The 14721-nt window shown below is 41.8% G+C and overlaps 1 protein-coding gene across 6 annotated transcripts in view; it reads left to right on the top strand.

Annotated features, from left to right (window-relative positions):
• The window catches only part of DCLK1 (doublecortin like kinase 1), a 287302-nt gene that overhangs the window by 205928 nt on the left and 66653 nt on the right, over positions 1–14721 (top strand). For 4 of the 6 annotated variants that reach the window (XM_037012261.2, XM_037012255.2, XM_073229251.1 and 1 more), the window contains one exon: positions 5460–5554. In XM_037012261.2, coding sequence (XP_036868156.2) covers positions 5460–5554 — 95 coding nt within the window. Of the gene's footprint in view, positions 1–4277; positions 4533–5459; positions 5555–9298; positions 14090–14721 lie in introns of those variants that run through there. The other 2 variants (XM_037012274.2, XM_017658055.3) reach the window with 2 other exon arrangements.

Here is a 14721-nt window from a genome sequence, read left to right as displayed (position 1 = left end):
TAAATATTTATTTTAAAAAATCACAAAGTCATGTCCCTTGCTGCATCCCCACTGTTTTTATCGACCTCTCAGCTTCCCATTACTCTCACTAAAGAGTCTCTTGAATTAGACCTATTGTCTCATTTGTGAAAAGAATGTAGACAAATGGAGAACATCAGGTTCCGCCTCACCTGTGAGCCAAGCACCTGTGAAGGTAGAATTAGGAAGGAACTTGGTTTTCCAAGAGCGCCCCTACCCCCTGCTTAGATAGTTGTCTGTTTTCTCTCCACCTCAGTTGACTCCATCTGCTTTCTCTTTCTTTCCTTGGCAATGGGTCAAGCAAGGACGAGGGCTGGGAAGAGAGATTGGAGAGTACCTACCGCCTCCTCCACCATCATGAGTGAGGGAAAGTCTAACGCAAGCTGCCCGATCTCCCAGGCAACATGCCAAGCCACCACCCAAACACCCATACATATGCAGAGATGTCCCCTCCTCTCATCCCTGCAAGGGTAGCACCCTCAATAAATGAGCTGCCTTAAGTGCAAAAAGATGGTAGGAAGAGGACCACGTGGGTTTTCATGTCCAAAAAGTTACCCACTTTGCAATTAAATGATCTTGCTTGGAGATTGCTCTGATTTCAGGACCAGTGTGAGACATTTGAACGCTGAGCTTTCACTTGACATCTGAAAGTTTTAAGAATGAATCTGTAAAGAAAAGAAACCCCTAAAGTTCACAGAGGGGTTACTAAATTAATAAACACACATGTCTGAAATCATTTCAAAGGAGCAATGAATTAGTAAAAGTAAGGTAAGTATTTCCAAATTTTAAGACTGCTTTAGTAACTTCATATTCAGCTGTAAGTTTTGGGAGACAAGGACAATACAGTCAGGCACATGGTAAGTGTGAGCAGGTGCACTGACTGGTTGATTACAGAACCGTGAGTTAATGACTCCAGTGAGTAAACTGGAGCCGGATCATCTGTCTGATATGATGAAGGACAAGGTGAGGCTGGATTCTTCATACGGAGTGTAGCTCTGGGAGGGAACGAAGTTCCCCATCCAGGGCAAGTTCCTTACAAATTTGATGCAACCGAGGAAGGACAAGGGGAAGGGCAGGTTAGGTTCGGAGAAAGGGTTTTCTTGCCCACAGCGGAGTCTCTCGCTTGGCTCTGTGCTTGCTGCCCCAGCCAGCACCCACTTCCCTCCCCACACCTTCTGGGAGGAGTTCCATGTACAGGTCCCTGGTGCCTGGTGGGCACCAGACCAATTATGTACCAGGAACGGAGGGGAGGAGAGAATGGCCATTTTCTCTCCACCCTTTCCCCAGCCCCAGCCCTACTGTGGCCCAGTGATATGCAGATAGGCCAAGGCCAGGGGGGAAATCCTGGGTGAAAACTCCTATTTACCCCACAGGGGTTAATATACTGTGACCAGGTCATGCTGCTATGGCCCTGAGAGGCTTAGGGAAGAGTCAAGTTGAAAAAAAGAGGCGTGGGCTAGGGAGGCTAGAAGTCCGCTCTGCAGATTTATTCCATGGCTCTTTCATGACCAGTTATGTAATCGATCATCTCAGTATCTGTGTATAAAGTAGCCTAGAGTGAGCTCTTGTTATTTGGGAGGTAACAAGCAGAATGAGGAATACAGGATGTAAGTCAGATGAACCCAGACAAACCTCCACACATGAAGGAACCCCAAACAGGCAGGAAGGCAGTGGATCCTTCACTCATTACATCAGTGACTTCACATTGATATAATTAATTGTTAGACCTGCTTGGCCATTTAAAAACACCATATTAAGTTGAATTTTTCCCATTCAAGATAAAGAATTGTTTAATAAAGTCCTCTGCAGAGTAAAAACATTTGGTAGTTGAATTTTAACAAGTTCTTCTAAATAAATGACGAAGCCCTTTTATGGGTAGTAGGGTGCTTCTGGTATTACAGGACAAAAAACAGCCGAGCCCAATGTAGCTGTCAACTTACTTCCAAAGTAAAATTATTTTTTCCAGCAGCCGTTCAGCAATACAGTGTGTGATGTTGTCTGGATGCCAACAGCCATTTGAAGAGGTTGCTCATGCTTGTTAGGTGGCCAGGGGGGTGAGTGTGAACAGGGCTCTGACCCTGAGAGTGCAGGCTGTCCTCAAAATGCTCCGCTGTCAATGGCTTGGTTGGCACTTGAGCTTTGTCGCTCCAGAGAGGAGGTATCACAAGTAGCAGCCCCAAGCCCAGGGGCTGTAAATAAAGGAGGTGGGCCGGGGCCCCTGGTGATAGAGAAACTTGGCCACCCTCTGCTCTGCAGACAGGAGGCAGCCATTCTGGACATGTCCTGAGTACCAGGAAGGCCGGTTCTTTGAGAAGCCATCACTGAGAACCAGTTCTGTGAGCCTCAGGTTTCCTCTCCTAAAAAGGAAAAAAATCATAGCAAACTACACCGCAGAACTGATGTCACAGGAGATGCTTTAGTTCAACGTGTCCACACTGTGTCTTCCCAGACCCACTTCCTCTTTGGCCTTAATCCTCTTCTCCCAGTCAGTGGCCACACCCTGTAGTTTTGCCTCTGAAATCTCTCTGGAATGCCCTTTTCCTCCACCCGCACTGTACCCCCCTAGCCCCAGCCAGACCATCTCTCTGCCCAGAGGACCCTTAAATGGGCCACCTTCTCTCCCACGGAGCCGTTCTCCTGCAGGACACCCCTGGGCCCTTAGTGTTATCCAGTCCATTTTTGACAGGGCAGGAGCTCTTGAGAGATTTTTAAAAACGTAAACCTGATCCTCTGGCTCCTGCTTAAAATCATTCACTAGCTTGTCATGGCCCTTTGGGTAAAAATCAAACTCCTTAACATGAAGTTTAAAGCCCTGCCTTTATCCCACCCCTGCCGGCTTCCCGTCCTCACCCCTAAGGCTCCTGCCTCCAACTTCCCTTGTCCACTGTGCTTAGTTCTCCCACACCGGCCATCTCCCCAACACCCAGCCTTGAAACAGGTGGTCACCTGGCCAGCTTCTCCTACTGCTTTACTTCAGACCGTTACCCATTACCCGCTCTGTAGGGTTGCAGAACAACTGTGACCCCATAGACTGTGAGGATTCCAGAGGTACCACCCAATACATCCCTCCTCAAAATCCTTTATTGCGCTTACCAGTTTTGTTCCCTGATTTCCCCGCAGTCTAGAAGGCTGCCTGCCGCCCGGGAGGGCAGCTCACCCCGTATTTGCTGGTCGCATTGCTTATCATCTTGATGCCTCAGTTCCCTCACCTGTAAAATAATACTGCGTGCCTCATGGAGTTACTGTGAGAGTGAAATGAGATTATCTGTACATATGTATGCATGTAAATGCATATATAACACGTTTAATGCATTAGCTGGTCCGTGGAATGTAAGTCTTCAGTAAACAGAGATGCACGCATACAGGGTACTTAAATGCAAATTTTTGTTGTTATTTTATTTTGCTTTTTAAAGCAATGTACTCCCAAGGCTGTTTTGCTGGGGGACCACTTTTTTTTTCTTTATTTTCCATTGGCTTGATATGACTAGAGTGTATTGAAAGTAAAAAAATGTTAGTATTCTGTTTGTTTCCCCATTTCATCTTTTTTTTTTCCCCCAATCTGCGGGTCCCCTTAGGTGTGATGGAAAGACACAGTGGAGTGGAAGTGGGCAGAGAAAGCACTACATTTATAAAACCAGTATTCCAGGCCAGACATAGGGTATCTCTTGCCTGATTAGATGTGGGTTTGGCCTCTGCTCGCAGTTCATTTGTCCTGGCTGGTTTCAGACGCCTTCCCAGAGACGTTGCTGGCTGGGCAGCGTGCTTCAGAGGGGACTGCAAACCAGCCTCACGCAGACAGGACTGCACAGTGCAGACAAATTGAAGCTCTCTCACTTTCCTTACTTCAGTCGTCCAAAAACAGAGTTGGTGGTGCTGATCTTTTAAAGAAGAAGTCTCCAAACACAAAACTACAAATGGGTGTAGCACGGGTGGTGGCATTTCTTAAAGGTCTTTGGAGAAGATGATGAGACGTGAGGCTTCCCACTTCCACGGCCCTAAGGTTTTCTGCAAACATGGTGTGTGAAGAATCAATAAACCTTGTACCTTGCCCCTTCATTTTGTGGGGGTGTACTTCCTGCCCCAAAGCTACCGAGCTTTAAGGGGAGTCATTGTCAGTTTGATTTTCAGATGAGTCACTGGGTGTCTTGCCCCCAGAGGCACTGATTCAGGGCACAGCGCTGCACAGGCTGAGACTTCCGGGAGTTAGTAGTGGAGGGTGGGGGTGGTGGCAGCTCCCACTTGGCATGAGGCTTAATTGACACCTTTGATGTAGCCTAAGACAGAGCCCGCACCTCCCACTGTTGCTGGCAGACGTCAGCCTTACGCAGAAAAGGCATCTGCTGATGAATCCTGCATCTCATTCAGCCTGCTTTGGGAGCAGCCTCAGCCATCCTTAACTAATCCAGCGCGTCCCATCTCTGCGGGTGCTCGGCTGAGTGCTGGGAAGGGGGGTTCACCTCTTGCTGTTGTCAGGTTAAACCCTAGGACTGTGTCCATGTTAGAACTCATAGAAGGTAAGTTGAATGCATTATCGTTCTCCCTCGTGGAAAATGTTTATTATGCATCCTCAAGTGTGTGTGTGCCTCACTGCTAGTTCTGTCTCATTGACTGTGGATGTATAGTGTATAAAAAAGTCATTTTTACAGGTGAAATAGTGACAGCCTTCTGTGTCTCTCTAAAGTCATGCTTTTAAGTGCTTTATCAGTTGGAGGTGATGCTACTCAGAGGAAAAAAAAAATTGTTTACCTGAATTCCATGGCTTTGGCTCAGAGTCTTGAAAATGTTGTGTAAAAGTCTTGAGAGTCGGGTGGAATTCCAAGGATTAAAATCCATCAGAAAGCAGCTTTTATTTTCAACAGCAGTAAAGACAAACTGTGAGGCGTTCCTGAGCGTCTGTGCCAATTACTTTTCAAGGGGGGGTCCTTCAGAGTTAGGCTAGGGGGGTGTGCAGGGCACTCGTGGATGTGGGAACTTCTACAAGTGAATTATTAACTATAGAAAGACAGTGATTTATCTCAAGTCACTGGAAACATTATTTGTGAGCTGTGCTAATATTTACTCCAACTGGGTGGTTCTGGGAAGCCGGACTAAAGCATTAAGGAAGAATCCCATCGAAAATGTCTCAGGATCTTAGCCACACGCCTAGAACTGCTCCTGGCTGGCCCAGTCAGAGGCATCAGGACTAAACTCGTCAGGAAAGTTTCAGAAGTATATTTTGAAAGATTTTTGTGTGATCTGCTGTGGTGCTAAACACAGTTAACAGAACAGTGAATTTCAGAGGTGGGTTACTCCCTGAAGCTTTTTATCAGGGCTACAGATAAAAAAGTCTCTGGAGTTGTAGCTAATGTCCCTTTATAATTGTTTGTTTCTGAGAACATGATTTGTCATGAAAACTCTTCACCAAGCCATGTTTTCTGCCTGTGATTTTTTTTGCACTCCAGTTAATGGAACCCCTGGTAGCCAGCTCTCCACTCCACGCTCAGGCAAGTCGCCAAGCCCATCACCCACCAGCCCGGGAAGCCTGCGGAAGCAGAAGGTAAGGGAACGCATGCTTCTGGTTTACGGTGTGTCTGAGCTTCAGCTCAGAGTGATACAGGTGGCTCAAACGGCCGTCTCGGACACGCTTTTTCTAAGTAATAACCAGGTGAGGGCAGGTGGTGAGCAATGATGAGTCACTTAGCGTGGCTGGGGTTTCTCTTAGCAGCCCTGAGCTGGAACGCAAGGCTTTAATTTCCCTATAAACTGGGGCAAATCTTAAATCTGAGAAGAGTAGACATTTTCTGCTTCACTTGTAAACACCCAACTTGTTTTCTCCTGAATGCACAGACTTTATTGACCTGCTCTGTAAGCTCTCTTAGCTGTAATGCATTGCATTAGGCGTCAGCATTGACCATCAGCCTCCTCAGGAAGGAAAAAGGAGAAGTGCCTGGGCTGAGGGGGTGGGGAGGGCTGTAGTGGGGAGTTGCTTTATGGTGTAGAACGTGGTCCAGAGCAGCTTAGGGTCCAGGGTGCAGTGGATGGGTACATATGACACGTGTTTTTGTAAATGAAACCCCCCAGTGAGCACCTTCTTTTCCATCACTGTTTGCTGATCTTTTAGCATCTTGTGCAATAATGCCAAAGTTGACTGAGCATGGAGATCAAAGTCAAAAAGTTCCTGGGAACATAGTTAGCGTCTGCATGCTAAGGAGGGAGGTGAGGATCAGCTCTCCTTTCAGGATGGGAGAACGGTTCTGATCCACTCACAGCCTGCACTGTCTGTCTTTGCCGGTAATACTGACGCCAGAGTGAGAGGTGTGGGAAGGGGAGGTAGAGAAGGTGCAGAGGAGGACACGGGGAGCCTGCCGTTGTCCTGATTCTGCGAGCAAGGTGGGGAGGAATATGTGCTCTTAGGAGGTTGTGTGTTGGTGCTCACTGGACATTTTAATAAGCAACAGCTCCCAGGGAGCTTCTGAATGTAGACACGGAGTTTTGGAGTTGGTTTCTTTTGTTACGGGTTTTAAAATGAGACTCCCCGAGGCATGAATTTAAACTGCATCCAAGATGCAAGCTCTTGTGAAGCCTCCTGCCAAGGTTGTGTCCACACGTGGTGTCTAAAAGTGGGGGGGCGGGCCGGGCACTCAGCCCCCCACCCTTTGGAGCCTGGCCTGCCAAAGAGCAGGCTGTATGGTCTTTCTCCCCTTCATCCTCCTGGCACCGGTCAGGGTGTTCAAACTGTTTGATGAGCTGTGAGCTTTGACATTAGCTCCTCTGCTAAGTGGCTGTGTTGTCTTAGACAAGTCTGTTACCATCTCCGGACCTCAGTTGGAAAAACAAAACCAAACAAAAAGGAGACTCTTTCCAGATGGAAAACCGAGTCATTCTATTCCAATTCCCTCTAAAAGTTGTCGCTGTGGTCTTCTTGTTGGCCACATCGAATTTGGCATCTTACAGTATAGTAATCATTAGGGAACTACCTGAAAAGAATTGGCCAAGTTCATTTAATCGCCTAGACGTCCATCCTTAGGTGGAGAAAGTGGTGGAAGGGGGAAAGGATCCTGTTCTTGTGAATGTTACGCAGCCAGGCTCCCATCTATAGCGACAGCCGTTAGAGCACAGATAGGGCCCTCGGTCACAGTCCATTTCCTCTTTTGAAGTGTAGGCTTTGAAGACTGTACCCGGCGTAGAAATCTCTCTTCATTCTTTGAGCTAATTACACTCAGATTTAGGATTTAGCTCATGCTCAGGTGTTGAGATTGAATTCGAGTGACGGAGGTGCGCCACTGCAGATGCGAGCTTGTCTTTCTGCTCGCTTACTGTTGAGACCTCCATCCCAGGGACGTAAAGCACTTTGCTCGACTCTCCTGTTGGCAGAATGAGACTAGAATTTGCTGCTTCCATCTTCTGAATCCTCTGCTTCACGCTGATTGGGTCCCACCGAGGCAGAAGATTTCCATCCAGCTTCCAGCAGCTGTGCAGCCAATGGCATATGTACTGACCATTGCCAGCACTTGGGAAATGATTATAAGGGACGGTTCTCTTAGAGAGTCTTCATTTTGTCATTTCCGAAAGTACCCATATAAGCACCGTACTTGTGAGGGAAAACACCATTCCCTTTGTTTTAGAGAGACAAAGGGTTTATCATCATCTGAAAACATTTATGGAGCACTGGGTAATTCAGAGATAGCTCAGTTTCCAGGCTGTTATATTTAAGCCATAAGTGCACATCCTCCATCCGTGTCCCCTGTCAGTGTGTGGAGACTGTCCCAGCTGTGTTGGCGAGAGGAGCTTCCATCTCGGGGTGGAAGCGACTGCATCAAATAACCCCTCCCAGTTAAAATGGGCCTAAAATGTCCCTACAAACTGATCCTGTTTCAAATGTGGTTAATGTTCTTCTCAAATGGTTGGCTATACTCCTGTTCAGGAAACACTGCAATAAGTGAAAGATGGCAAGTGCTAAAAGAAGACACTTCAAAGAATAAATTAACTCCTTTTATTGCAAATTGGAGAACAGTAGCGACTTCTATTTTTCCTTCTGGGTTGCCTAGCAACATGGCCAGGAAAATGAGTTGGCTGCACCCACTAACACACACACACACACACACACACACACACACACACACACACACATACACATACACTGCCTACCTCATTTTAAAACACAGGAACAGAAGGAGCTTATTTTAAAAGGAATATTGAGAAATTTGACCACCTTCTTCACAAATAAGAAAATCTAGATCTTTATTTTTTAAATCAAAATAATTGATTGTGATGAGTTAATCAGGTTTTTTCCTACCCTTAATATCATCTTTTTATGTTCCCTCTTTTGGGATGTTACAACAGTCGTACTCAGGAAGAGTCTTCATGCCTGATGTTTTTCCTCAGAAAAATATTAGTGTCAATGTACCAAGCGACCTCTCTATTTTTCTAAAACACTGTTATTTCAGTTGCTGCCTGGAAGTGGTCACAGAAGCTGATCTGTGAACTTTCTTTGGTCCCATTTTTGAGTACAGCAGGGAGAAATGTGTTGTGTTGTGTAGGCTGAATGAAGCTCCCTATTAAACTCCCACATCGCTGACTTTTGTAGATTATCTGATCAGTCAGATGATGTGAGGAGTGGGTGGCACAAAATAGAAAAGAGGCCAGGATTCTAGACACTCTCTGCAGATCTGAGCTGGTTGCCTGGCTACCAGGAGAAAGATCTCCTAGCAGAAAGGGGCCGAGGCAAGAAGAGGGGAGCTGATGGCTGATTGGTTGGGGAACGAGAGGACCGTTGGGAAGGGAGGGGGGAGGTCAAGCTTGCATTTTTCTATCTTCCAAACATAAAATTTTGAAAAGACAATGGTTATTGGGTTTCTGCGATGTGCAAATACAACCCTTCGGTTGCTGCTCTGGGACCAGAATTTTCTGAATGCCAGCTGGGGCTCCTAATAACTTATTTTGGGAGGTAAAGGCTCTCCTCTTCTACCCAGAATGGGGAGCAAATATGCCAGGAAGAATTGCCCAGACCCATAGTAGCAGAGTTGGCACGGACACATCTCAGGGGCTGTAAAACTCAATCCAACACAAAGGAAGGCAAAGCTCCTGAACGGATCGATCCCCCAAGGCAAAATGAGCACCATTTTTGTCTGTTTGGATAGTTTGTCAATTATCTTTCCTCTTATCCAAATTTGGTGACTCTAAGAGGTCTAATGACATTAGAAACCAAGGGTGCTCAGTCAGTGTCGCTGCACTCCTGAGAGAGGCCCAGGGCACCCAGGACAGCCGAGTAAACACACCTGTACCGCCCTTCATCTTACAGGACCTGGACCGCCCCCACTCTTCGGATGATTTGGATTCAGTAGGAGACTCAGTGTAAAAGACACAGTGGAGCAATGTATATGGTTTGTGACTGGGTGGAAGCTTCACATTTCCTAAGAAAAATCTAACAGCAAAATACACATAAGAGTTTTGCATACCTTGAAATCACAAAGCTCGAATCCCGTCAAAGTAAATATACGGGCATTTTGTATTCATGATGTTAATCTTTGAAGGAGATTCTTTTTTTACATCTCCTACATTTTTTTTGACCGGGGCCGCTTGAACACAAACTCGCTCAGTGGCCAAGGTTCTTCTGCAAGGCCTAGCTCTAGATGAATTTCCTATGTGGACCTAGTATTGAGTAGAAGAACCCACTAATGATGAAGCCATACAGTCTGTATTTTTGTAGATGGGGTTTTCATTTTAGTCATAAGTAGACACGTAGATACAACTTTTCTGTACTTTTACTCAAGCAGATGAAAGAGTGCGACTTGCAGACATATGCTTTCTTAAAGTTATATTCTTCTTGAAATTCGGATTGCTGGTTTTTTGAAAAGGACTTTTATCGTCTCAAGTAGGTTTTTCCTAGACATACAAATCTACTTATGTTTTGCGAGTTAATATAGCTGAGGAAAAACTCTCATATCAAGGGACACATCTCATGCAGACTCTATCGTGAGGTTTTAGGAATTTCCTTGCTTTTATTGTTACATAAAGTTTATATTTTAACCTTATTTTTTATTGGAAGTAGCATAACTATAGCTTACATTACATACTAACATGAAGAACTTCTTCAGTGGCATTGCTACCAATTATGTAATTTCTCTCTACAACCATATATGTAATTTTTCAAATGTGTAAAGGCTGAAGCTAGGAAACTTTTTTTTTTTTTTACACACAGACCTAAAATAAAATTGTGTCTGAACTTCTTCCAAAAGCATCAATTAAACCAAAATTCTCTTAAATGGTGCTGTGTAAATCAAGCCCCAAATTTCCAAATGTCTATTCTGATAAATCCTGGGTCTTGCTATGTTTTGGAGCTTTTCATATGCAAAACTCCTTTTGTGTTAAGCCAAGTAAGTCTCTGATTATAACCTGTTGTTCAACATTAACTACTAATTCTGCTCCTCTAGTCCTTTGTTAGAAAAATCAATCAGCTTTGCTTAAACATAAAATAATTATTTTAAAATTGGAATGTTAACAATTTAATGTGTATGGTCTGTTATATTTTAGCCATATCCTAGCAATCATTTAGTTATACTAGTTCAAACACTAACATTTTAAGACTTGTGAAGCATGGTTTTGATATTCTACAGGCTTGACATATCTCAGTAGGTGATAATTAAAACTGTATGCCATTTGGAGACTTTTACTTGAGTTTTTTTTTTTTCAAGTTTTACTTGAAAACTGAATTTAAGAACAAAATGTTTGGTTCAAGATGGAGAGAAACTCAGTTGTCATATACTGTTCTAAATGTTATCAATTTATCTCCTTGATAAATTGCTCAACGATCAAATTTTACCATCTGGTTTATAGTTACATATGTTACCATATCACTTTCCAAGTGAATAAAGTATTCCAACCAAAAGACAAAGTCAAAAAAAAAAAAAAAAAGTCCCGGCAATCTAACAGCATTTGAAAACAGCCTTATAATAATTAGTGCCTCATTATCCTGTCTGTTGGAGAGAAACACACTTTTCTGGCAGGTTATTCGAGAACCGCAAATTGGACCGTTCCGTCTTGAAAGAACAGTTCATAATAATACCTGTTCCAGACTTCAGGTTGTAAAACTGTTTCCAATAGAAAGGAACAGGGACTCCTGCTGAGATCAAAATACTGCTTTGTTTGAGCTGAAACAGTAAACATCTGTGAAGTTGCCTATGCTGGTGTCTGTTCTCGTTATGTCTCTGTAAAATGCATTACTTAATACAGTTGAGTCCATAAAAGATTCGTGTGTATTTGACTGAACTGTCAAAAATGCAGAGAAAGCAGGGGAACGGTTAACTTAAATCTGGTGGGGTCAGATGGTCCAGAACAAAAATAAATTCCAATAATTTTAACTTCCCTGAACTGTCAATCTTATGGACAACTACTGCTTAGAAAGGTCCAATAAATGCTATTTGTTCTGGGTAAGTGGCAGATATTGCCAATTGATATGAAGCCCATGGCTTTGTTTAGACACGGCAAAAGGAAACTGGATTTATACTAATTGCCGATAGATATCATGGCCAACTTTCCATCCAGGCAGTTCCAAGGAAAATGCTATTTCACCGCATTTAATCTTTTGAACATATGACTTTTATTAAAGGACTGTTCGGGGGCAATATATATCATTTACTTTTCGAAACTAAACTCCCTCAGAGATTGAAACAGCCCCGCCGTTTATAGACTTTGAGATCTCTTCCTATGCTGAGTGTAATTCCATTATACTTGTTTGATAGAAATAAAAAAGAGAGAGAAATAAAAAATCCTTAGCCACAAACCAGAAGTTTTCAGTTCGTTGGTGGAATTCAACTGATGATTTATAGGCACTTGAGATGTACTTACTTACAGAATTCTTTTTAAAGAGTGAGACACTACGTTTTAAAATTGTCCTACTGAGTAGGAGAGCTCTGGCAGCAGCCATTTGCACGTGTTGCTCTTGTTAAAAGTTTGAAGTTTTCTCATTTGCACTCACTCTTTTTTCTTAGATATCATAGAAAAAGATAGGATAAATATTTCCCTGCTTTCAGCATTTTAGAAACCTAATAATATAACAAGTGTGAAGTTCAATGTGAACTCAGAAGACTGCTTCTGAAAGACACTGGTTTTTTCTTCTTTCTTGCTTAAAGGATGAAATGGGGGTAAAATCCACCACCATGTTTCTAGACTGACGTAGGCTGTTCAGCATCAGGCCCACCCATCCGTACACAACCCTGTGTTCTTATATTGGCACATCTCAATAGTAAAAAAAAAAAATCAAATAACATCTCCTAAAAACATTTGAACCAGCATTTATGTATTGTATATGTTCCCTATGTTGACCAGCAGGGGTATTTGGTTATATCTATTATAGATCAATACAGGATTGGACTTCTATTTTATTTTTTCTCAACTAAAAAACAATGAAGTCTAAAAACCACATTTTGTCATAAAAATGAATGAAAATATAGACTAATATTCTTGAAAAATAATTCCATATAGTTTAACTATTGGACTACTCAGTTTTTCATATGTGGCCATATAACTATACAGGCATGTGGGAGTTTTTAAATTTGCAGGGCTCAGTGTGAATATGGGTGTGCTTATGTAAGTATTTGTGTATGTTTATAGACCATAAATAATAAAGTATGGTATTTGTGACACAGCCTTATAAGTTACTGGCTCTTGTGGAATTGAATGTAAAACCTTCACGGCATAAATTGGGGCATGTTTAAGTTCAAAAGTAGTTTCCTAATCTCCTATAAGTAGGATGGATCCAAATAGGTGTATTGATTTGTTTTCAAAAATAAACCTGGATTGCAGATAAACAAAGAAATTTGAAATTGAGACAAATCCAGTATTGTTAACTATTAAATGTAAACACATATTAATGTTTATATTGTTGTGTCTTAACATTTAATTATTCGAATGAATACTCTCTGTTGTGTCTCTAATATGTATGTATTGATGACATGATTGCCATCAATATTTACTGAAAAATGAAATACTGACTTACAGAGTTGTGAGTGATTATTATATTGAAACAAAGAGAATCCAGATTATATTTGAATTGAAGTTTAATAACAGAGCCAGATAACTTGTAAGCAAATTGGTATGTTCTTTCAAAACACTGTTCTGAACTGTTGACATATTTTCAGTGGTAGCTTTAGTTGCTATGTGTGTGTATATATATAAATATATACACTTTGAAAATGTTAATTCAGTGCATTTGCTATATGTGCACACATCTCCCATTTATACATATTTGCATTAGTCTTGCTACCATCTCTAAGTGTGCATGTTAGCGACAAACTGTATTTGATTGATTCCACGGGAATATAGTGTGAAAATTGGAGATATATTCAATACACCAATTGCCTGACACAGTTTGTTATCCTGTTGCCTGAAAAATATTTGTAATTTTCAGTCTGTAATGCATGTGGAAAAGATAGGAAATCTGAGGCCCTCCCTGTAATTTGTAAGGGTGCATGATATGTGGTGTCTTTAAAATGTACTTCATTTTAGTAAAAATGATGGATAAATTCCAAGATGGTATAAATGATGCATGTAATACCTGGTGTTTGTATTATATATGGCCACAAAATGTTTTTAAAGCCAGGCTAGGAGATATCTGAAAGGTCATAGGCAAAAAACTATGAGAATTAATTTTCTTGTGATACGTTTTTTGAGTTTATGTTCATCAGCAAGCAGGGAATTGAATGTATTTGTTCTAAGGACTTCCTTTGAAATACACTATGAATGTTATAAATTTGGATAAAATTTTTATAAGTAGGTTGATATGCTTTCTGCTTTTGGTTTGAATTGCTTGGATGTGTATTCTCTTAAAAAGAGCATTTGGTGTTAAAATGTTTTTAAACAGCAATATATTTAAAAAATCCATTAATCGAGGCCACCAGCAGAGTTTTCAAGAGCTGAATGATGAAATGGTTCATTGAAGCCCCCACTTTTCAAAGTTCCATCATTTTGTGCTGTGGTTTCATTGTAAAATGTCGTACATTGTGTTTCTCACTGGACCTTGTTTACCCCTCTCAGAGTTAACTTTGTGACACTTACCACCTTAGAGTAACTATAAAATAAACAGAAAAAACCACCTGTATTGTTCAGTGAGTTTCTTTCAGAAACCTTGATAAGTAGCCATTGAAATTGAAGTGACTGTGTGGGGTGAGGGTACATTCATAATCATATTTATGGCATTCTTGTGATGTAATTAGCGTCAGCAAGTGATATTTGAGACACTTCAGAATGGCATCTGAAGTATAAAATTCTGCCAATAGTAGCAAAACAAGACGACTCTCTGATGAAGAATTCTGTTTCATTTGGTTCTAGTAAAATCATTAATACCCTTTCCTCGGGTGCCTTAAGGATAAATTTGTCAGACAAATTGGCAACTGGCTAAAAAAAAAAAAAAAAAGGAAATTAACAGTTTAAAAACATACTAGCTGTGTCCTGGACTGGAAGGCAATTTTCTCAAATTCAGTTTGTTTACAGGGTGAAAACCATGTGTGTGTATATATGTATGCGTCTGTATATACATTTTAGAAGCACTGAATAAATAAATATATAACATAAATACATAATAAACAATGATAATAATAAAGTACTTGATCACCCTAATGTTAATTTAGAACAAAAATCAATAACAAAATATTATTTCACAAAAATATTATTTCATTCATAATATGGTACAAGGGAGAATAAAAGAGTCTAGTAGCTTAGTTAGAA

Source organism: Manis javanica, chromosome 1 (genome assembly GCF_040802235.1).
Source record: "Manis javanica isolate MJ-LG chromosome 1, MJ_LKY, whole genome shotgun sequence".
In the NCBI taxonomy this organism is placed as follows: Eukaryota; Metazoa; Chordata; class Mammalia; order Pholidota; family Manidae; genus Manis; species Manis javanica.
This window is presented reverse-complemented; position numbering and strand designations above follow the sequence as displayed.